The sequence below is a fragment of the Heteronotia binoei genome, chromosome 10, assembly GCF_032191835.1.
Source record: "Heteronotia binoei isolate CCM8104 ecotype False Entrance Well chromosome 10, APGP_CSIRO_Hbin_v1, whole genome shotgun sequence".
NCBI lineage: Eukaryota > Metazoa > Chordata > Lepidosauria > Squamata > Gekkonidae > Heteronotia > Heteronotia binoei.
In genome coordinates, this window is record NC_083232.1 from 12,428,527 (window position 1) to 12,452,840 (window position 24,314).

A 24,314-nucleotide genomic window follows, 5' to 3' on the forward strand; every position below is an offset into this window, starting at 1 on the left:
AGAGCGGCTCACAATCTCCTTTACCTTCCTCCCCCACAACAGACACCCTATGTGGTAGGTGGGGCTGAAAGAGCTCTTACAGCAGCTGCCCTTTCAAGGACAACTCCTGTGAGAGCTATGGCTGACCCAAGGCCATTCCAGCAGCTGCAAGTGGAGGAGTGGGGAATCAAACCCAGTTCTCCCAGATAAGAGTCCGCACACTTAACCACTACACCAAACTGGCTGATTCATTTATTCGGTGTGAATCTCAGGTGCAACAGGGAGCGATGGGGTCTGGGGAACAGGCCTTCTATGTCCTGACAATGTCCTGCCTATCTGCATCCAGCAAAAGATGTAATATGGGGGGTGGGGGCCCCAACCCCAAAAGAGCAAAACATATCCCAAAGAGCACATGTTTGCTTAAACCACACAGTTTATTTCAGTCACACAATCTGGGGCAGAATCTGGAAGGGAAGGGAGAGGGGACACGGGATAGCCCAATGAACCTTCGAAGTCTGAGGCTATTGCTCAGCGGGCGTTTAGTAATGTCTGCCAACCCATTAAAGGATGGGCAGATGCATTTAGTTAGCCCGGATTGGCTGGTGGGAATGGGCCTCCTTTCCTTTCCAGATCAAGACGCCCTTAACGTTAGGGTTCCCGCTAAAGGGCTACTGAAAAGCCCATCCCAATGGAGTTGATCCACGCAGGGATTAACCTTTTAAAATGCTTCGCTGCGCCTGTGCAATGTTGGTATATCAACACCCCCCAGGGCCGCTTCAAGGTGCTCTCTTCTCCCAAGCAGAAATGTCACCCGTCACCTCCTCCCGTAGGAATATGTGGAGCCCCAGCACAACTAATAACATTGCGAGCGTTTGGCTTGGCCCAACCAGCTGCAGCGTAGGTGTGGAAGGTGGAGACAGATGCTGGCAAAAGATGCAACCTTCTCCTACAGTGCTGACGACCCAGAGTGAGATTCTGGAGCCCTCTGCGCTTTATCACCCAAGAAACCGCTTGCGTGGCAAGCTGGCCCTAATGCTACCAGGCCGAGGATATGTGGTGCACCCACGGAGAGGTGGAGTTTGGGTGACCTCGACGTTTAAACTGGCTTTAGGGTTGCGGGGGAACTCACCAGGAGCGAGGGAGACCCGGGCCTCGTCGCCGGCGACGTGATGTAACTTCCGACGTGCACAGGAAGTGACATCGTTATATCGCCTGCGTCGTGGCGACACTATGGTATTGGGGTAAAAACTCTATGGTAAACATGGCTTCGACCATAGAGCTTTGGCTCAAATATCGGAGTGCAATGATGTCGCTTCCAGTACACACCGGAAGTGACATCACTGTGTCACTGGCGACTGCGGCCTAGGCCTCTCTCCCCTGCCGGTAAGTCCCTCCCCAGCCAGCTGATTGGCAGCAAGAGGCAGGGCTGGGAGATGCCCCGCCTCTGATTGGGGGGTGGGGCTGACAACCCTACCTTTGTAATTCTGTAGGCCAAGGCCTGCCAGAAACATGTAGTTTGGCAAGGTATACCTCATACTGTAAGAATCCGGGACCAGGGCAAAGGAACACACTGTACAGCCTCAGAGCTCAGTCCGGGAACCTTGCAGGTTAGGCGCTAGCCCCCTGCTGATGAGACGGCAGAACTACAGGCCATAGAGAATCCTGCCAGTCTGGAAAATCAATCAGATGCTATGGAGGGAGAGAGAGATTGGCAGACCCGCTGGTTTCCCTCAGTTCTGGTCCCTGGAAGAATTCATCCAGCCTTCCTGCTGCCCACCAGCCCAGCTCATCCCTGGCCTCTGAGACGCACTCAACCTCAGCGCCCGCACGGAGGGAGACGGGTGAAGGTCGCCGTTACAGGGGGTTGCTAACAACAGAGTCAACAAATATTTCTGTTGCGGGTTATATATACACATATAAAATCTAGACTAACTGGGTCCAAGAGAGGGGACAGATGGCCTCTGAGGGACCCCATAGGTTCTATCTTTCTAGAATGTTCCATACAACCTAATCCATTTGCAGTCAAGTCTCTGGCATAACCTCTTTGTTGCTATGAGTACAATTGCTGCCTATGATATACAAGCATCACTCTTTGTTCTGTTGCTTCGAATAGGTAGCCAGAGATACTGCTATGTGCACTGGACCTCCTACAGTTTCTCTTCCGACGGCACACTAGATTCCCTTTCAATACCCATCCTCCCATCGACAAGGAGGAAGCGTGGCTTTCTGGAGCACGCTGCGCATTTTGCCGCTCTGAGGAAACATTACCAGGGTAGGCTGACAAGATGGCGGACAACTTCCTTCATTTTGTTCTTCAGCGGCTGGTCAAATTCACGAGGCCTTCATGAGAAAGCGACACAACAGTGGCCACAAGGCAGCTTATCCTAGTGCAAAAGGGATCTTCAGTTCCATAGATCCCTCCATCTCAAAGAGTCATCAATCTCCGAAGCCAAGATGGCCGTTAAGTGCAGCTTAGGAAAAGGCAAGATGGCTGCCTCTTATCCAATAAGGCTTGATTGGCAACAACGCAGCATATTTGGGAGTGACCCAATGAGGCAATTGAGGCTGAATTCAGAAAAGTGTCATTTGTTTTTCTTTGCTCACCCTCCCCACAGTTATTGTATGGACCTTTGGCTTTTGTCCTTCCTCACGTGGGAAAGCCTAACTAGAGGCTAAAGTTCACAAAAGAGTGCCTCAGAATTTCTTCCGCTGTGGGCCTCCGCTTCTCTTCCACAAAAATTATCTTGAGGAAATTGCGGCAGCAGTCCGAGACACCGTCTGGAAGCTGAGGCTTAGTGGGCTGTGTCGCGATTTTGAAAATGGCGGCCATTGCCTCAAATTCTGCCCAGGGTGGCTTTTCAGTCAACATCTCTACCACAGTGCAGCCCACACTCCTGAGGTAGATGAGGGAGGGGAAAAAACAATTAGAAAAAAATGTAAGGTGCCCTAATCACAATCTTTACAATAGCCTCTAGGCTGCTTTTCAGCATACATAGTACCTCACTGCTCTCATCTATTTTCTTAAATGTTCAAATTATGAAGAAGTTTAGAACGAGGAGAAACTATTTCCAAGCCTGGCCACTGGAAGGAGGATTAGGGGTGGGGAAATGGGGTGAGCAATACTGGCTACATTGCAATGTCACTTCTGGGGAAAATGTGGAAGTGACACAAGGTAACTCTAGGAATCACCGTAAAATCTATGATAAAACTATAGAGTATGCAGTGATTCCTAGAGCTACCCTATCTCAATTCCATAGTTTATCCCTAAGTGATGCTGTGACATAGCCAATATCATGTAGGCTGCAGCCCAAAGTCCCTCCCCCCCAAAATGCTGCCCTTGTTGGAAAGCTGGAGGGAGGACATGCCCCCCGCATCAACCCACTCTCTCCAATGCACCACAGTGGCCACAGTTAATGGTCATGTGGCCATATGGGAGGAGCTTATTTCTTCACAGTTCAAAGATTTCAGATGTACCAGAGACCCTCAGGTGCTGGAAAAATTTCTGTCTAAGCCCTCTTTTCATACAACGTATGGAGGAAATATCCCATATGACTCTGAAGAAAAACCAGTTGTTCATTTTACTTTCAGAACGAATACGCTGGAGAAGTTGAGCCCTCTGACCATCTCCACCTGAAGATGGCTATCTTGGAGACCGGTGTCTTACCAAATGTCGGCCTTCCTTCCGTATCCTTCCCCGCTGATCACCTCAGGGCTCATCCAGTATGGTGTCCCTGTGACAGATTTCATCCCCGTCCCAGACATGCAGATGGTCTGAATGCGTTTGCTGGCACCAAAATCTCCGAGTTTCACATTCCCCGAGGAATCTCTCAAAATGTTGGCACCTAAGAAGCAGCAGCAAAAGAAAACAAGGTGTCGAGGAAATCCTTTATGATTACTTCCCAACCCCAACACATTTTGCCTATGGCTTCATCAAGGGATCTGTCACAATCAGGGAGAATCTCCTTACGAAATAAAAATAATTCACAGAACATGTATAATCAATGCAATTCATTTAGAATACTTTTGCTAAAAATTAAGGTTAAATCATAGGAACTCGCATACAGAAGAATCTTTTAGAAAAACAGGTATTTTGCTATTTAAAAATAGGTCTTTTCCTGCTACTGCTGGGGTACATAAGAACATAAGAGAAGCCATGTTGGATCAGGCCAATGGCCCATCCAGTCCAACACACTGTGTCACACAGTGGCCAAAAAACCCCAGATGCCATCAGGAGGTCCATCAGTGGGGCCAAGACACTAGAAACCCACCCACTGTGCCCCCCGCAAGCACCAAGAATATAGAGCATCACTGCCCCAGACATAAGAACATCAGAGAAGCCATGTTGGATCAGGCCAACGGCCCATCTAGTCCAACACTCTGTCACATAAGAACATAAGAGAAGCCCTGTTGGATCAGGCCAATGGCCCATCCAGTCCAACACTCTGTGTCACATAAGAACATAAGAGAAGCCATGTTGGATCAGGCCAATGGCCCATCCAGTCCAACACTCTGTGTCACATAAGATAATAAGAGAAGCCATGTTGGATCAGGCCAGTGGCCCATCCAGTCCAACACTCTGTGTCACATAAGAACATAAGAGAAGCCATATATATATATATATATATATATATATATATATATATATATATATATATATATATATATATATATATATATATATATATATATATATATATATATATATATATATATCCAATCCCCTCTTGAAGCTGGCTATGCTTGTAGCCGCCACTACCTCCTGTGGCAGTGAATTCCACATGTTAATCACCCTTTGGGTGAAGAAGGACTTCCTTTTATCCGTTTTAACCTGTCTGCTGAGCAATTTCATCGAATGCCCACGAGTTCTCGTATTGTGAGAAAGGGAGAAAAGGACTTCTTTCTCTACTTTCTCCATCCCATGCAGAATCTTGTCAACCTCTATCATGTCGACGTTTCTCCAAGCTAAGGAGTCCTAAGCGTTTTAACCTTTCTTCATAGGGAAAGTGCTCCAGCCCTTTAATCATTCTAGTTGCCCTTTTCTGCACTTTTTCCAATGCTATAATATCCTTTTTGAGGTGTGGTGACCAGAGTTGCACACACACTGTATTTGTCAGATCTTGGAAGCTAAGCAGGGTCAACCTTGGCTAGTAATTAGTAGGGCAACCTCCAAAGAACACTAGGGCATGACACAGGGCCAGGCAATGGCAAGTAGAAAAAAACCCCCACTGGGGAGTAGAACCGTCAAACAATTATTCAAATATTCAAAATGTGCATACAAGCACTGATGTATACATTTATATGTTATTCACAACGGCTTGCGGTAAGAGCTGGGCACAACATTATACCAAAGCACAATGGCTTAAATAAGGCACAGTACATGTCACTTCTGGTAATAACTTCCGGTAAGTACCCTAGGCTGCATTAAAAAAGAAAATCTCCCATGATGCTGTTCCCCACTGCCTGGCAACCCTGAAGTACAATAATATAGTGAACGCTTTCCACTTTGGAGTTGGAATGTCTGTCAACATTCCATGACTTTGAAGCAGCTGAGCCAACAGCATCTCACAGCCAGGATGCTGGAAATGTTGGGTTACTATAACCTTTTTGTACAACAATTTTGCTTAGAGGGTTTCAATAAGTCCTCCCAACGTGCCCCCAAACGCTCCTGGGACCCACAAAGGTTGTGCATCTTGAACTCTGGGACGCCCTCATCTCCTGAGCTACTCCACCCAAGCAGAAAGTTCTCTACCGATCTCCACCTACCTTTAATATCTCTGTGTACAATCATGTTGCTGTGCAGGTAGAAGACTCCTTGCAGGATCTGCCTGGTGTACCTCCGGGTGACGTTCTCCGTCAGAGCCCCATAGGCTTTCAGCTGGTCTTTGATGGACCCCTAAGCGGGCAGGAGAAGAAGGCCTCATTGTCTAAAAGAGTGAGACACGCCTGCAACACTGACTGTAATTATATCCAAGAAAGTAGCAGATGATTGGCTGCCAAAAGGGAGGGCTGTTGGAAGGTCATTCCTATATCCACTTGGGGTGAATGGAGAAAATTTGGGGCAACAATTACAAGTATATTCTCCTTATCTGGCCTGGCTTGCACCGAGGAAGCCTTTCGTATAAACTGGAGCTTCCCCATGGGGTGGGGGAGGGGGGGAGAAGAAGAAGACGATGATGACAATGATTATGATGATATTGGATTTATATCCTGCCCTCACAGTCTCCTTTATCTTACTTCCCCCACGCCCTGTGAGGTGGGTGGGGCTGGAGAGGGCTCTCACAGCAGCTGCCCTTTCAAGGACAACCTCTGCCAGAGCTATGGCTGACCCAAGGCCATTCCAGCAGCTGCAAGTGGAGGAGTGGGGGAATCAAACCCAGTTCTCCCAGATAAGAGTCCTCCCACTTAACCACTATGGCTGACTCAAGGCCATTCCAGCAGCAGGAATCAAACCTGGTTCTCCCAGATTAGAGTCCACACATTATACATGTCCTACACAGCCACCCTGAGTCCTGTAGTGGCAGCAGCCTGGGGAAAGGACCACTTACCCCTGGCATGTATTCCACAAAGATGGACAGTTTCCTCTCCTCGGGGTCTCGCAAGCAGCCGTAATACTGAACTATCCGCTCATGGCGGAGAGTTTTCAGCAGCTGGATCTCACATTCTAAGGCATTCACCTCCTGCAGCGAGAGAGACAAAGCGCCACGGAGGGTTGTAAACACAGCTGGCTGCTGGAGGGCACATTATACCACCAGACTTGGCACAAATACAAACCCAACACCCTTGGGATCCAGATTATCAGAGCCTGACTTTCCCCAAAACAAAGGAGGAGGAGGAAGAGAAGGAAGAAGAAGAGGAGGAGGATATTGGATATATACCCCGTCTTTCACTCAGAGTGGTTTACAATCTCCTTCCCTTCCTCTCTCCACAACAGATATCGTTTGAGGTAGGTGAGGCTGAGAGAGCTCTCCCAGAAGCTGCCCTTTCAAGCACAACTCCTATGTGAGGTATGGCTGACCCAAGGCCATTCCAGCAGGTGCAAGTGGAAGAGTGGGGAATCAAACCCAGTTCTCTCAGATTACAGTCCACACTCCTAACCGCTACACCAAACTGGCGATTCACAGAATCCTTTTGCCTCAGTTCTCTGAACCACATGCAATTAGCTGTCTGCTTTCTGCTTAATTGTAAAAAAAGGAGACAACAGCCATTTTCAACGCGGAAGTCACTCAACGGAAACAGAGCACTGGGTTCCTGCCACCTTGCTGACAAAATCTGCCCGTGAAAAGTTGAGGACCCCAAATAGAGCATGAGCAGAACACCCTGAAGGGTCCATCTAGCCTGACCCAGGCACAAATCCATTCTCACTCGCTTCTCTGCTTGTCTTTCCTTCCTCTGTTCACCATCCCCCTCTTCAGCCTCAAGCCAGCTCCATCCCTCCCTGAGAGGCCTCCGCCAGGAAATGGAAGAATGGAGCACAACAGTGGTTGCTAGGCAACCGTACACCTAGCCACCCCATTTCCTGCCTGAATCCAAAAGCTGCAGGAATTGGAACAGTTTCTGCAACACTGATGGGACTTCTGAGTATTCATAGCATTTCCCTGCTCGTCGCCCGTTTATTCTCAAAAAAGCATTCCTCACTGTGACGTCGTAAGTCATGTGATAGAATTAGGATTGGGGGCGCCTGGGTTCAGATCTCGACTTAGCCAGATAGCTCGTTGGGTGATCCGGGGCCTGTCTCTTTCCCTCAACCTAACCTCTGCTCAGAGGACTGTTGTGAGGATAAAATGAGTGAGAGAGAATGATGTAGGCTGCCCGGATAAAAACCATGCTAAAGAGATTTAGTGCCAATTAACACTAAATACAACACCCTTGGAATCCAGATTATCAGAGCGTGACTTTCCCCAAAACAAAGGAGGAGGAGGAAGAAGAAGAAGAGGAGGAGGAGGAGGATATTGGATATATACCCCATCTTTCACTCAGAGTGGCACCCTCTGAAGACCTGCGTAAAATCGCTCCAGCATGGCCCTACCCTAGGAGACTGTTTTAAGCACCTTCCGCATGAGAAGAAAACGATATAATAAACCCAGGATTTGAGCCCATCTAGAAACAGACAATGTACTCCAAAGCAGAAGAGGGTTGTGGTTGGTGATATTGGGGGTGGGGGGGTGGATGACTATGGCAATGTTGCTGTGTCACAATGTCACTTCCAGGTATAACGTGGAAGTGACAATGGGTAGCTCTAGGCACAGTTAGCAACTCTATGGTTTCATCATAGAGTTTCTGGCAAGTCCTAGAGCTGCCTATTGTCACTTCCAGGTTGTAAATGGAAGTGACGTACTAGCCCAGAGGCCAGTGGTTTTATTTCTCTTCTGCTTCCACTTGTTGTTGAAGTGGACAACAGAAGCAATCAGTGGGAGGCCTAACTCCAAGTGATACAAATGTTTAAAGACCACCCTGCAAATGCTGTTCTTACAGTGAGCACATTTCCACTCTGTGACCCTTCAGAGTGACACCGTTTTGTCCTGGGCTGTTTATGCTTACTTTGCTTGTCTCTTGGCTGTCGGGGTCAAAGGGCACCTGCTTGACGGAGAGCTCCCGGCCAGTGTCGACATCATAGCAAAGATAGACCTCTCCAAAGGCTCCCCGGCCTAGCAGCTTTCCCAACCGCCAGTTCACAGGGGCCTGCATTGCTAGGCAAGAAGACAGAAAATTGTGTTACAGCACTCAGAGCAGCTGCTTTTTCTCCTTTCAGATGCCAACCCGTTTTGTTTTCTACAAAGTTTCACTCTTTGCTCCTAGCAGCTAAGAAACGTAGGCAGCCAGAGTTGTATTTAAAGAGGGCCTCCCCCCCAAGCACCAAGAAGTCAGAGCATCACTGCCCAGACAGAGCGTTCTTTAATCTACACCAGTAACTAGACCGAGCAAGTCCCTGATTATCAGGCACCCACCGGGAGACCACTTACTGTTCCTTGTCTTGGCTGGAGATGAGCCGAAGCTTTGGAAGATCTTGTCGCAGCTGTGCCACCACTTGGTGCCCCCACGGTCCTCATACCGCAAGGTGATGAGTTTGTTGTCTCCGTTGAAGCTCTTCGTCCGGCTGGAGGGCACAAGCTGGAAAAGATTCTCCGGGGGGGCGTAACTTCTAGGGAAGGTTCTTCGGCCTTCAGGAGTCACGGAAGGGAGAGAGGGAGAGATTAGATGCAGCTCGGTGGTACGGCCCTTGCTTTGCGAGTGAACGGCTGCAGCTCAAGCCCCTCTGCCTCCATAAAGGAACACTCGTAGCAAATCAAGATCTCTTCGGTGGACACCTTGAAGAGCTGATGGCAGTCAGAGTAGACCAGATTGAACTAGGGCAGGGGTGGCCAAATCCGCACATATTGTGTAGCTCTCAAAGCCTCCATCACCCAGCCGGCAGCTTGGAGAAGGCATTTGAAGAAGAAGAAGATATTGGATTTATATCCCGCCCTCCACTCCTAAGAGTCTCAGAGCGGCTCACAATCTCCTTTACCTTCCTCCCCCACAACAGACACCCTGTGAGGTAGATGAAGATATTGGATTTATATCCCACCCTCCACTCCGAAGAGTCTCAGAGCAGCTCACAATCTCCTTTACCTTTCTCCCCCACAACAGACACCCTGTGAGGTGGGTGGGGCTGGAGAGGGCTCTCACAGCAGCTGCCCTTTCAAGGACAACCTCTGCCAGAGCTATGGCAGACCCAAGGCCATTCCAGCAGGTGCAAGTGGAGGAGTGGGGAATCAAATTAAAGTTGCTTTCTTTCCACATCTTCCTCCCCCTCCCCCATCTATTTGCCTTCCTTCCTTCCTTCTACTTCTACTTCCTTATGTTATGTTTCCTAGTAATGGTAGGGTTAATGAATTACTACGTTTCTAATTCTGCACCCCTCTGCAAGGCGACTGACGCTTGTCAATTCATTTTATAAAGCTGGAAAGAAACTGTAATTCGTAATGTTTCATTTTCTAGAATGGACTTACGTTGTTCTAATAAGCTGATGTAGTTGTAGTAAGGTTTTATTATCTATCTGATTATGCTGTGCTAAATATCCAGCTGTACTTCACAAAGCTTAATAAAAATTTTGAAAGAAGAAAAGAGACCAGGCTTCCTCAACCGTTACAAAAGCGTCTGAAGAAGTGTGCACACGCGTGAAAGCTTATATCGAAAACTTTGCGGGTCTTCAAGGTGCCACTGGACTCGAACACTTTGTCCTGCTGCTTCAGACCAACATGGCCGCCCACCTGAAATCTAGCGACCCTCTGAAACTATCTCCATGGAAGGCTTTGCTAGATATAGCTCTTCTGAGTCCAACTCCAAAACATAATCCTTATTCTCAGGGGTGGAATTCTAGCAGGAGTTCCCCTTGCATATTAGGCCACCCCCCCCCCCCCCGAATGTAGCCAATCCTCCAAGAGCTTACAAGAAAGAGCCTTGTAAGCTCTCGGAGGATTGGCTCCATCAGGGGTGTGTGGCCTAATATGCAAAGGAGCTCCTGCTAGAATTCCACCCCCAGTTATTCTCATATACCAACAAGCTCCTCGGAGCGTTTCCAATCACCCCAACCCCCCTGCCCTCAAACTCTTACCATCACTATAGTCCTTGCGACTCTGGGAGAGGTGATACTGCCTTGGGAAAGTCCCTCCCTTCCCGTATCTGTCACAGAATGGGATATCAAAATCTGGCAAGAGTAAAGAGAAAAAAAGATATTTATGTATTAGCATCATGACAAAGAAAACTTGGTTCTTACTGCACTGTTTCCTAGTTTCTTGTTTTGAGACTGGTAGCATTTTAAGAAAAAGAAGACTGCAGATTTATACCCTGCCCTTCTCTCTGAATCAGAGACTCAGAGCAGCTCACAATTACCTTTATCTCCCTCCCCCGCAACAGACACCATGTGAGGTGGGTGGGGCTGAGAGAGCTCTGACAGAAATTGCCCTTTCAAGGACAGCTCTGCGAGAGCTATGGCTGACCCAAGGCCATTCCAGCAGCCACAAGTGGAGGAGTGGGGAATCCAACTTAGTTCTCCCAGATAAGAGTCCGTGCACTTCACCACTACACCAAACTGGCCAAGAAAAGATCTCCAGGGTATAAGCTCTTGAGAGTCCTTGTCAGAAATCTACTGGACACAAATCCAGCTGTTACAACAAGACAGGTGGCTAGGTTTTGTTCTCAGGTTTATAAGGAATGCAAAAAATGAGGCAAATATGTCAAACTGTAATCTCTTACCAAATTTTAAAGTGACTTTTAAGTGGTTTAAAGGCTAAATGGTAATCTCATTTATTCTCCTTTACAGTCATAACCCTTAAGTTATAAAGTGTTAGCATGCAGATTCTTGGTGGGACTTTCATAAGGTATTTTTAAGGTTGTTTTAAATGACTAAAATGTTCCGGTCAATAACTGCAATAGTAAAAAACTGAATAGTAATAAACTGAATCCAGCTGTTCTGCTGCTGTCCCACATAGCAATTCCCCAAAACTTCCAAATTTCTGTAATCCGCCTTCTGCATTGCTCCATATATTGTCATAAACCGTCGACATCATCTCATCCAGACGTCCACCTTTATTGCACTGCGACCGTCTTCCACAGTGTCTACTGCATTGTGTTTAAAATTCCGTCATCGGCTCAGCAAGAAAAGGCGGGCCGTAAACAAAGTGAATAAATATTATGTAGCAGAGTAAACTCGAATTCAGAATTTGCACGCAGCATCCAGTTTGTGTGCAGTCACAAACCGAAGCGGCTTGGCTGCATCATGGAAACACGAATGGGGGGGGGGGACAGTCAGGGAGTAAAACAGTAAAAATAGTTCAGCTTCTCTTATGTTCAGCTGAGACGCAAAGCAGATTGGGGAGCGCTCTAAAAAGTATCTCTTAAAATAGTTATGAGAGAGGCAATACAATACAAGAACTCGTGGGCAGACAGAAGGAAGTCCTTCTTCACCCAAAGAGTCATTGACGTGTGGAGTTCACTGCCACAGGAGGTGGTGGCAGCTACAAGCATAGACAGCTTCAAGAGGGGATTGGAGAAACATACAGAGCAGAGGTCCATCAGTGGCTATTAGCCACAGGGTATTGATGGAACGCTTTGTCTGGGGCAGCGATGCTCTGTATTCTGAGCACTTGGGGGGCAACAGTGGGAGGCCTTCTAGTGTCCTAGCCCCACTAGTGGACCTCCTGATGACTCCTCTGGGTGACAGAGTGCTGAAGTGGATGGGCCATTGGCCTGATCCAGCATGGCTTCTCTTACGTTATAAGAGTAATAATTCACTGCTGCAGGAGGTGGTGGCAGCTACAAGCATAGATAGCTTCAAGAGGGGACTGGGTAAACATCTGGAGCAGAGATTCACCAGTGGCTATTTGCCACAAAGTATAGATGGAATGCTGTCTGGGACAGTGATGCTCTGTATTCCTGGGTGCTTGGGGGTCAATAGTGGGAGGGCTTCTGGTGGACCTCCTGATGGCCCCTGCGTTTCGGCCACTGCGTGACACAGAGTGTTAGACTGAATGGGCCACTGGCTTCTCTTATGTTCTTATAAATGAGTAAGCAGGAAGTTAGACGCCAACTAGAGGCAACGGGGAGAGATCCTCTAATGGGTCTCCCAACTTTTCTAAAAGGCATGCTTTTTAGGATATGATAAATGTTGTTTGAATTCTTTTAGAACAACATCTTTTAAGGTCCTCGATGTCTCAAAGAAGATTTGGATGAGCTGCAGGGAGGGTTTTGACTGCGGCTCTTCCCTTTGGCTTGTTTTCTGCCTTTTGCGGTTATCCACTTGGCTTTCATTATTCGTTATCTGATATTACCGCGCTATGTTTCTCTGGTTAGCCATCCGGCAGGCTTTCCTAAGCAGAAGGGGTGGGATATAAATCTTCATAAAGAAGTAACTTCTAAAGGGGCAGCGTAAACACTGCAGCCAGGGAGGCATCTCAAACGTTCGCGGAATCCAGCTTCCACAACTCCGACTCGGCAGCCCCGCGTCGGTCCAAAAGATGTTTTCTCTTCCTCTGGGCCCCCTGCCATGTATTCATTTTTTAATAGCCGAGGTCATTCTGTTATTCCTATGATACAATTTTCCATGATTTCACCAACGCTGCACATGCAAGGCTCGCAGTAAAAGCTTCGGCCAAAAGAAAAACCATTGCAATTCCCAAGTAAAATCCTGCAGTCATCTGAGGTCCTCTGTGCCCCCAGGTCATTCTCTGCCCGCCCCCCCCCCCCCCCGCTCCTGGGCAGCTGCACGACATCCCACCAACGCCCCCTCTAAGCTGGGGAATCTTGAGAGCAAAAATTCTACACTGTGACCTACTGGCGTTCGAGTTGTGAGCGACTGCATCAATTAGTTTGTTTGGGGGCCATTTTCCCTGAGTGTAAGACCAAGGCTCCTTCTAAGCTGGGGAGTCTTGTGTGAGCAAAAATTCTACTTGGCGAACCGCTGGCATTCAAAGTTGTGAGCGACCGCATCAGTTAGCGTTTGCTCTGGGACCATTTTTCCTTAAGACCAATACTGCCTCTAAGCCAGGGGCGGCCAAGGGTAGCTCTCCAGATGTTTTTTTTTGCCTACAACTCCCATCAGCCCCAGCCATCGGCCGTGCTGGTTGGGGCTGATGGGAGTTGTAGGCAAAAAAACATCTGGAGAGCTACCCTTGGCCACCCCCGCTCTCAGCTATGGAACCTTGTGAGCAAAAATCCTATCTTGTGAGCGACTGCATCCATCCGTTTGCTCTGAAGCCGTTTTGCCTGAGCGAAGACAAAAACCGTGCGAGCTGGAGGCTAAAAAACTGTGAGCTAGCTCACACCAACTCAGCTTAGACTGCTGCTTAAGACCAAAATGGGTGAGCCAGAGGCTAAAAAGGGTGAGTTAGCGGATGCAAACTCAAGCGGGAACGCTGCTTCCCACAGCGCCCAAACCCTGTCTTGTTGGCATTTCAAAGGTGGCTCTGATCGTAAGATCTGCTGGCAAGGATGCCTGAGCACAAAAGAGAGATGAAATTGTTTCCGACACAGGTTCAAGGTTCCAACAATGAAAGTCTCCCAAGGGGCTTGGGGGGGGGGGGGGCAATGTTCCCTCTAAGCTGCAGGGTCTTGTGAGCAACAGTTTTACTTTGTGAGCTACTGGCATGAAAGTTGTGAGCGACTGCATCAATTAGTGTGCTCTGGGGCCATTTTTCCTGAGCTAAGACAAAAAAGTGTGAGCTGCAGGTGAAAAATCTGGACGCTAGCTCGCGCTAACTCAGCTTAGGGGGAACACTGCTTGGGGGGTGATTTTCCTTTTGCCTATAACCCCAAGATTGTGCAACTTACCTAAGCAATCCAGACTGTCTTTGGCTTGGCTTGTCCTTCTCGGACCAGATGTTTGGTTAAATGCAGGGCTGTGCGAAGAGAGAGGGATGCTGTTTTAGCACCATAGAAATACCTCCAGCCTGTATTATTTAATATAAACCACTGTATTTTTAATTTAGCCCTCGCCTGAAGCGGTGTCTCCTCCTACGTGAAAACTAGGCTGTTCCATATTCTTATTTTCCTTCCTTGTTGTGTTCCAGTTGCTTTTGGCGGGGGTGGGGGTGGGGGGGGAAGAGTGTTTCCTGTTCCACATGCTATTTGCTCCATCTAGTGGTCAATTCAGAATTACATCGTTTTTTGTCCAGCATAAACACCGCGGTTTAAATCTGCAGGGAGATGTGCTCGACATCAAGCGTTGTAATATTGAATCTACCACTAGAGGGAGCAAAACATAAGTGGAACAGAAAAATAACCGTGAAGCAACAGGCACACACAAAGGAGGAAAATGAGAATTTGCAAAAGGCCGCTGACCATTTTTTGAGATCCCCAACAGAACCCTTTCTGTGGGTCCCTTTACCTTTATTGACTAAGCACCTAATGTCTGAACAGCAGGTCTCGCTGGTGGCATGGGAAACCATCCTAGCAGAGATTTGGGAAGCGCCTACCCTTACATGAACTCATCACCTCATGAAGATTTTTCTTTAATTCTCTGAGGTTGTTAACTGAATTGTTTTTGTGTATTTTCTTAACATTGACAAAAATGTGTTACACTTTAAAAAGAGCACAATAGGATTCATATTCTAAGCAGGAACATGGATAGGAGGCTTTGGAATACCAGCAGTCGGGACGGCAGGGGCAGGCTTTATTCAGCCACCTCTGTGAATAGCCTCCATGCCCCCAGTAGGGCTCAGTCACCAGAGGTCGCCATGATTTCCAGATGTGCACACACACACACTGGCAAAATATATATATATATCAGGGATGGAATTGCTGAGCAGTCAGTTTAAAACGGATAAAAGGAAGTACTTCTTCACCCAAAGAGTGATTAACATGTGGAATTCACTGCCACAGGAGGTGATGGTGCTACAAGCATAGCCAGCTTCAAGAGGGGATTGGAGCAGAGGTCCATCAGTGGCTATTAGCCACAGTGTGTGTGTGTGTGTGTATACACATATATATTCTCGCCACTGTGTAATACAGAGTATTGGACTGGATGGGCCATTGGCCTAATCCAACACGGCTTCTCTTATGTTCTTATGGCGGAACTTGCTTAATGTAAGAGCCACATAGAATAGATGTTAGATGTTTGAGAGCCGTAGGAAAAGAACATCAGATGTTTGAGAGCCACAAGGAAGGAAGGAAGGAAGGAAGGAAGGAAGGAAGGAAGGAAGGAAGGAAGGAAGGAAGGAAGGAAGGAAGGCAAATAGATGGGAGGAAGGGAGAGGTGGAAAGAAAGCAACTTTAAATGCATTATCCAAGCTGCTGGCTGACTTGGCTTGAAGAAATTATTTAAAGAGACAAATGCCTTCTCCAAGCCATCTGATGGGGCAGCGGGGCTTCGAGAGTCACACAAGATGTGTAAAAGAGCCACATGAGGCTCCCGAGCCACAGTTTGGCCACCCCTGATATATATACACACAAAAAAAAACCCCAAACAACCCCCCCAAAACAAAAAAAAATCTTGTTACTGGGATTGAATCTAGCTCTTCTAGTGCAGACTCTAGCCTCTGAAACTATCTGGAGGGAGTACTGAATTTCTAGTGGCGAAACCTAGATTAGAATTTCCTACAAAACAGGCCTCCGGGTAAGATTAGGGTTGCTCCCCACTTTCTGAAATTAAATAAGGGAGAAGAATTGTTTCTGCTTCTCTTGAAGAAATCCCTTCCCACAGAGTTCCTTTCACCTTTTCCCAGAATCCTTTGCTCCTGCTATTAAGGCACAAGGAAAAAATATGTCCTGATTGCCGAGGTTTTGGGGTATAATATCTTCTCCCCCTTTCCTGCTGTCGTCCTCCTAGCGACGCTCTGGCTGCCGAGCCGCTCTTCAGTTTAAACAGCTTTTCGATCTCATGGGTTTTCATCAAAATACCGGCTTCGTGTTTCCCTCTTCATCTGCCTCCTCGGTTACATCTCTGCCCTCCCACATCTACTGAAGTTAGGAAATCTGTAACCCGAGAAGACGATCAAAGTCCCAGGCCCTTATCTCATCATGGAGAAAGAAGGGAATGATACGTGCTCGTTGTTATTCGACATAAGTAATATCAAACCACATGAAACAGTTTTTGGAGTGCTTAGAAAAAAGGAATGTAAGCGGAACAGCACCTAGGGAATTAAAACTTTGCAAGGACCGTTGATCTCAAATAAAAATGTGTGCCAGCATGTAGGGAGCCTTTTGCTAATTACAAAAAGGATATCAAGTCTGAATTATATTGATGTTTCAAAATCTTTTTCATGGCTTTTAATATAGTGCTTCGCTGAAGAAGACGACTGCAGATTTGTACCCCGCCCTTCTCTCTTAATCGGAGACTCAGAGTGGCTTACAATCTCCTATATCTTCTCCCCCCACAACAGACACCCTGTGAGGTGGGTGGGGCTGAGAGGGCTCTCACAGCAGCTGCCCTTTCAAGGACAACTCCTGCCAGAGCTACGGATGACCCAAGATCATTCTAGAAGGTGCAAGTGGAGGAGTGGGGAATCAAACCTGGCTCTCCCAGATAAGAGTCCGCTCACTTAACCACTATGGCTGACCCAAGGCCATTCCAGCAGCTGGAAGTGGAGGAGTGGGGAATCAAACCCGGTTCTCCCAGATAAGAGTCCACACACTTAACCACTACACCAAGGCTCTCTGATTGGTTGTTAGCTGCCTCCAGGGCTTTTTTTGGTAGCAGGAACTCGCTTGCATATTAGGCCACACACCCCTGATGTAGCCAATCCTCATGGAGCTTCCAGTAGGCCCTGTATGAAGAGCCCTGTAAGGAATTCTAGCAGGACCTCCTTTGCATATTAGGCCACACACCCCTGATGTAGCCAATCCTCCTGGAGCTTACAGCAGGCCCTGTACGAAGAGCCCTGTAAGGAATTCTAGCAGGACCTCCTTTGCATATTAGGCCACACACCCCTGATGTAGCCAATCCTCCTGGAGCTTACAGTAGGCCCTGTACTAAGAGCCCTGTAAGCTCTTGGAGGATTGGCTACGTCAGGGGGGCGTAGCCTAATAGGCAAAGGAGTTCCACTACAAAAAAATGCCCTGGCTGTCTTAGATCTCAGGCTGAAAGATCTTAAATCTCAGGCACTGACATCAAAATAAGAATACATAAAACCCCTGAGCAAGTGACTTTGGGCCAAACATTCTCCAGCAACTTAGCCTGCCTCACAGGGTTGTGAAGAGGATAAAATGGGAAGAGGTGGAAGAAGGAAGAAGAAACAACCAGGCAGTCTGATATTCCTGGAGGAAGCGCAGGGGAAGATATCTTACAAACAGATATTTTAAAAAATGTCATTCATCTCATACGGTCGTCTTCCAGTCCTACCTGTCTATGGATCTGTCCAAAGACTGACAACTTCCTGAGAGAGAGTCGTCCGGGCTGATAAACGGCTCCAGCACCTGACGAGACGGGGTGAAAAAAGAGGTGAAAATAAATAAATGGGACTCGTACAAAAATAATCAGAGCCCGTTTTGGCAAGCTAGAAGCACAAAGCACATCTGTGTTCTCAGACCCCTGCCAAAATTCACCCGGAGTGACTTTTGACTTTTTAAAAAGAAAGAAAGAGTATTAAAGAACTCGCCCTTTTGTGGAAATGCTGACCTGGTGTTTCCACTCCAGAACTAGCTAGTGACTCTGCAGAGAAATGGTTGTTAGCAGAGCCTTTTTTTGTAGCAGGAGCTCCTTTGCATACTAGGCCACGCCCCCCCTGATGTAGCCAATCCTCCTGGAGCTTACAGGGCTCTTCGTACAGGGCCTACTGTAAACTCTAAGAGGATTGGCTACATCAGAGAGGTGTGGCCTAATATGCAAAGGAGTTCCTGCTACAAAAAAAAGCCCTGGTGGTTAGCCCGTTTCATCTGTTATATCCATCTCAGGGCACTTTATGCAGAAAAGGTCCCTTCAGGCACTGCTGTTAAGAGTTGCCAGACCCTCACTGAGGGAACCCTTGCTTTTATGGGGCACTTTACCGCTGCTGGCCAGTTGGGGGAAAAACCAGCCTCATCCAGCCTGGAAATGATGGCATCACGTTGCTGATGTCACACAGCGACATTCTAGTTTTTGGGCCAAACTCAATGGTACAATAGCTACAAACCATAGAGTTTGGGCCTCAAAAGTAGAGCATCACCCACTCAGTGTCAGCAACGTGATGACATCACTTCCGGGTGCTATCAGGACCAAGGAGTCCCCTACTGGCTGCCAGGTAGAGCTTGGCAACCTAACTGCTGTTCGGCTGTCATCATGCCTTCCCTTGGACCAATCAGAATTTGTTGATGGGCGAGGCCAGAAGAGCACTTCTGTTTACCAAATACACTATTCCTGTCTCCCTGGCTAATACCGACCCCCAGAGACTGGCCTCGACAAGCGCATTCAAACAGATGGAATGAACATCCAATACAGTCCTTCTCACTATAGAATACTAGCGTAGAAAGCTGAGAGCTGCCCCCTCCCTCAACCTTTGAAACAACAAATGAACATCCCTGAATATGAAATATCTGGGGACTTTGGGGGTGGAGCCAGGAGCAAGGGTGTGACAAGCATAATTGAACTCCAAAGGGAGTTTTGGTCATCACATTTAAAAGGACCGCACACCTTTTAAATGTCTTCCCACCATATGGAAATAATGACGGCTAGGGGCACCTTCTTTCGGGGCTCATAGAATTATACCCCCTGGTCCAATCTTTTTTAAACTTGGAGGGTGTTATGAAGAGAGATATTGGATGCCGTGCTGAAAATCTGGTGCCTCTGCTTCAAAAAACAGCCCCCTTCCAGAGCCCCCGGTACCCACAGATCAATTCTCCATTATCACCTATGGGAACTGGTCTCCATAGGGAATAATGGAGTGCCTGGGAGACATTTCCTTCCCCTCTACACTTTCTGATGACCCTGAAGCGGAAGGAGGGCCTCCAAACCGGGGGATCCCCTGCCCCCACCTGGCAATTGGCAATTAGTTTTAAGTGTCCCCAGAGAAAGACTTGCCTTGGGTCTCCAGAAGCAACCCAATCCAACTGGAAAAGAAGCTGGAGAGATCCTAGGGACAAGAGATCCCAGAAACCTAACTGGTCCAAGAAAAACTGCTGAGCAGCCAGGTTAAAACGGATAAAAGGAAGTCCTTCTTCACCCAAAGGGTGATTAACATGTGGAATTCACTGCCACAGGAGGTGGTGGCGGCCACAAGTATAGCCACCTTCAAGAGGGGTTTAGATAAAAATATGGAGCACAGGTCCATCAGTGGCTATTAGCCACAGTGTATGTGTGTATATAACATTTTTTGCCACTGTGTGACACAGAGGGTTGGACTTGATGGGCCGTTGGCCTGATCCAACATGGCTTCTCTTATGTTCTTATGTTAAATATGAGGCTTATTGGCTGGAATCCTCCAGCCAGGCCTTTCCATGGATCCCTAGCTTCATATTCTACTCAGTCCCCCATCTCTGGCCACACATATTCTACTCAGTCCCCCATCTCTGTTTTGCCTGCAGACTCCCCTAAAACCAGGGGTGGAATTCTAGCAGGAACTCCTTTGCATGTTAGGCCACACCCCCTGATGCAGCCAATCCTCCAAGGGCTCTTAGTACAGGGCCTACTGAAAGCTCCTGGACGATTGGCTCCGTCAGGGGTGTGTGGCCTAATATGCAAAGGAGCTCCTGCTAGAATTCCACCCCTGTCTAAAACTAAACCCCAGTGCCATTTGGGTTTGCGGGCTTCCGTTCTTGCAGCTTACGTTTGGGTCCATCGTCTCTGGGATGAACTCCCCTTCGCTGTTGATGCTGGTGTAAGAGCCCTGGCGGGCGATTTGCTGTTGCTCTTCGGGGACGCTCCCGGGGGGCGGGGAACTCCGGCCTGTGTGCAGGGACCCTGCAAGGTGGGAGAGAGAAAAAGAAACCGCTGGGGAGCAGGGCAAGAGACAAGCCCGAGTTCTGTCCGGGATGCCAAGAGAACAATTCAATGCAAGAAATGGGCCCAGATTAGCGTTGGCAGGCAAAACAAAGGGCTAGGAGTGTATATGGGGGACAGCGGCCAAAATCATGAATAGATTCCAGGGCCAGCAGAAGGGGCGTGGCAACTTCTGGTTATTGACCTACCTTCCCCGCGCCTGAAGAACTTGGAGCTTCAGCAACTCGTGAGTCAATTCCCCCAGTGAGACCATGCAAGTGTGGGATTGCAAATTTGGATGCTCTGTGTGTGTGTGTGTGAGAGAGAGAGAGAGTGTGTGTGTACAGGGGACGTGCAGCTGCTTGGGGTGAGGAAATGAAGAATGTATTCAGGGAAACTGCACTGCTTTATTTTTATTTAATTATTTTAGGGAATGGGACAGTCTCCTGGTCGCACTCCCCAAAGTCTTCCCGCCCCACCCCCAAAGTCACCAGGTATTTTTAAGTTAGCCTTGGCAACCCTAACCAGAGAGCTCCCACATAGGCAGGGGACAGATACATAGGAGGGGAGGGGGGAAAGGAAGGATGGCTTGTGGGAGTGTCTGAGGGCGGGAAGAAGGGGGGGCTGGAAACTCTCTTGTCTGGGGACCCTCAGAACATAAAACCGGCCCTGATCGGTGCCGTGCTTTTTTTAGAATCTGGGCGATCGTGAGCCGTGGAACGAGGTGAGAGCTCCTCTCATTCAGGTTGACAAGAAAGCACAGCATGTTCCAAAGAAGCCAGCGAGGACGAGGCCTGCCATACCCTATTGGCACACTCTGGACCCCTTTCGTCTTCCTTTCCACTATGTTATTTTGAAGGAATTTTCATAGGCAGCGTGTGCAGCCGGCCGGAAACGCACAGCCAGATCCCTTTGTGACCTGGCTGGGTCCAGCTCTTCCCCAAACTGGTTTGTTGTCGTCCTCTCCCTGGCTCCACTCATCCATCCGTCCCATGCTCCCTTATTTTGAGCGCTTTTGACCCCAAAAGCGGCACCTTGGAAAAACGACACTGTTTTGCCCGATTCCTTAGCAATCTGGCTAGGAGGGGCTGTGGCTGGACTCCTGGGATCCGTCAGGGCTGACAGCCAGGCTGAACTATCTGGTTTTGCAGCTGCAGGAGTCGACAAAGGAGCAGGTGGTGGACGCTGGCACAAAAGGGCAGCTGGAGTCTGTGGGGTGCTGGTCATCTTGGACACGGGACTCGGTGTCTTAACAACCTGGGCCGCGATGTCTGTGTGCCGCAGAGCTGACAAGGGGATCTTTCAGGGGTCTCTGAAGCAGCTGGTTGGAAGCTGACATTGGCCCAGTTAGACGGCAGTGGCTAGGCCAACCCGGACAATCTCCAGACCTCCTAAATGAGGGGTCCTCAAAGAAAGAGGGTGGGCTAAGGTTGCCAAGTCCAATTCAAGAAATATCTGGGGACTTTTGGGGGTGGAGCCAGGAGACATTGGGGGTGGAGCCAGGAGCAAGGTCGTGACAAGCACAATTGAACTCCAAAGGGAGTTCTGGCTGTCACATTGAAAGGGACTGCACATCTTTTAAACGCCTTCTGTCTATTGGAAATAATGAAGGATGGGGCATCTTCTTATGGGGCTCATAATAATAATAATAATAATAAATTTTATTTATATCCCGCCCTCCCGGCCTAGGCAGGCTCAGGGCGGCTAACAACAGTTCAATAAAATTATACAATATAAAGTAGGTTTAAAACAACAATTAGATTATACAATACTTTAAAACAACAATCTAAAAACCAGTTCCAGCTGTCTGGGTCGTTCCATAATTTAAACGGCGGTGATCTTCTTGATGTTATTCTGTACTCTTATATTATGGCAGGGGTCACTAGATAAAATCGTTGGTGGATTAAACAGCCATCCTATCAACGGTCTACAAAAGCCTGCTTGAAAAGAATTGGACTCCCTGGTCCAATTCTTTTGAAACTTGGAGGGTGCGGTTCAGATGCTATGCTGCTAATTTGGTGCCTCTACCTCAAAAAACAGCCCCCCCAAGCCCCAGATATCCACAGATCTATTCTCCATTATACCCTATGGGAATCGGTTCCATAGGGAATACTGGAGTGCCCAGCAGACATTTTCCTCCCCCACCTCTCGCTTTCTGATGACCCTGAAGCAGGGGGAGGGCCTCCAAACTGGGGGATCCCCTGCCCCCACCTGGGCATTGGCAACCCTAGGGTGGGGTCTACCTGTGTGTTTTTTTTAAAAAAAACATTGCTTTGGCAGCAGCTGCCACCCCAGCAAAAGGATCTTCATCGTGTGATGGAAGGTAAGCTGTGGCAGCCATTTTGTGGCTGGCTTCACCTCATGTGGCAGCCATTTTGTGGCAGCCATTTTGTAGCTGCACCCATCGCACTGTGTCACAATTCCAAAGGTGCCTGCTAGAAAAGATTGGGGTCTCCTCTCTTAGACACACTTATACTCCCCCCCCCCTAATATATGACATGAACACTTTTGGGCCTGTTATGCAGAATTTTTGTCCCAACCAACCTTTACAAAGTTCCAGCACTCCCATGGACTCCGTTCTGAGCACCGCCCACGTTCCAAGAGGGCAGGAGGCTTATGATTTGGGCCAAGAACATGCTCAAATTAACTTTAAATTCCACTGGGACGGCTGGTAGGGGAAAATAGGTTGGCAGCTCAGAACAAAACAAAAAAAATTTACAGCTGTGTTCAAGTACAAGCTGGCCGAGCACATTTTGTTTCAAAAGCGAGCCTCCATATGCCCTTCAGAGTTCTGGCCGAATACTCAACAGCAACACTAGGGAGAAAAACTCTGGATTTTGTTTTAACTCTGATGCCCATGGAGCTAAAGTCAACAATTTTATTTTTATTTTACTTCATTCATCCCCCAGTCTTTCCCCCCCCACGGAGACCCAACAGCAGCTTCACTCCGTTCTCCTCGCCTCCGTTTTATTTTCACAACAACCCCGTGAGGTAGGTTAGGATGAGAGGGTGCAACTGGTTTAAGGTCACCAGGCGAGCTTCCATGGCAGAGTGGCAATTCAAACCCGAGTCCCCCTGATCCTCGTCTGACGCTTTAACCATGACGCGATACTGGTTTAGATCCGGGTGGGTAGCCATGTCGGTCTGAAGCAGCAGAACAAAGTGAGAGTCCAGGGGCACCTTGAAGACCAACAAAATTTAATTCAAGGCAGGGCTTCTTCTGTAGCAGGGGCTCCTTTGCCTATTAGGCCACACACCCCGATGTAGCCAATCCTTCTGGAGCTTACAGCAGGCCCTGTACGAAGAGCCCTGTAAGGAATTCTAGCAGGACCTCCTTTGCATATTAGGCCACACCCCCCGATGTAGCCAATCCTTCTGGAGCTTACAGCAGGCCCTGTACAAAGAGCCCTGTAAGGAATTCTAGCAGGACCTCCTTTGCATATTAGGCCACACCCCCATTATGTAGCCAATCCTCCTGGAGCTTACAGCAGGCCCTGTACTAAGAGCCCTGTAAGGAATTCTAGCAGGACCTCCTTTGCATATTAGGCCACACCCCCTGATGTAGCCAATCCTCCTGGAGCTTACAGCAGGCCCTGTACTAAGAGCCCTGTAAGGAATTCTAGCAGGACCTCCTTTGCATATTAGGCCACACACCCCTGATGTAGCCAATCCTCCTGGAGCTTACAGCAGGCCCTGTACAAAGAGCCCTGTAAGGAATTCTAGTAGGACCTCCTTTGCATATTAGGCCACACACCCCTGATGTAGCCAATCCTCCTGGAGCTTACAGCAGGCCCTGTACAAAGAGCCCTGTAAGGAATTCTAGCAGGACCTCCTTTGCCTATTAGGCCACACACCCCGATGTAGCCAATCCTCCTGGAGCTTACAGCAGGCCCTGTACGAAGAGCCCTGTAAGGAATTCTAGCAGGACCTCCTTTGCCTATTAGGCCACACCCCCCTGATGTAGCCAGTC

The 24,314-nt window shown here is 48.3% G+C and overlaps 1 protein-coding gene across 1 annotated transcript in view; it reads right to left on the reverse strand.

Moving 5' to 3' along the window:
* Nucleotides 1–394: 394 nt before the first annotated feature.
* LOC132578128 (mitogen-activated protein kinase kinase kinase 3-like) overlaps nt 395–24,314 on the reverse strand; it is an 81,828-nt gene continuing 57,908 nt past the window's right edge. Inside the window, exons 7-16 of the mRNA XM_060247983.1 lie at nt 20,193–20,326; nt 17,795–17,868; nt 14,287–14,354; nt 10,574–10,666; nt 8,940–9,137; nt 8,518–8,666; nt 6,525–6,656; nt 5,743–5,872; nt 3,644–3,821; nt 395–2,873 (exon numbers count right to left, since the gene is read on the reverse strand). Of these exons, the coding sequence (XP_060103966.1) occupies nt 2,645–2,873; nt 3,644–3,821; nt 5,743–5,872; nt 6,525–6,656; nt 8,518–8,666; nt 8,940–9,137; nt 10,574–10,666; nt 14,287–14,354; nt 17,795–17,868; nt 20,193–20,326 (1,385 nt within the window). The 3' untranslated portion in view covers nt 395–2,644. The remainder of the gene's footprint in view (nt 2,874–3,643; nt 3,822–5,742; nt 5,873–6,524; nt 6,657–8,517; nt 8,667–8,939; nt 9,138–10,573; nt 10,667–14,286; nt 14,355–17,794; nt 17,869–20,192; nt 20,327–24,314) is intronic.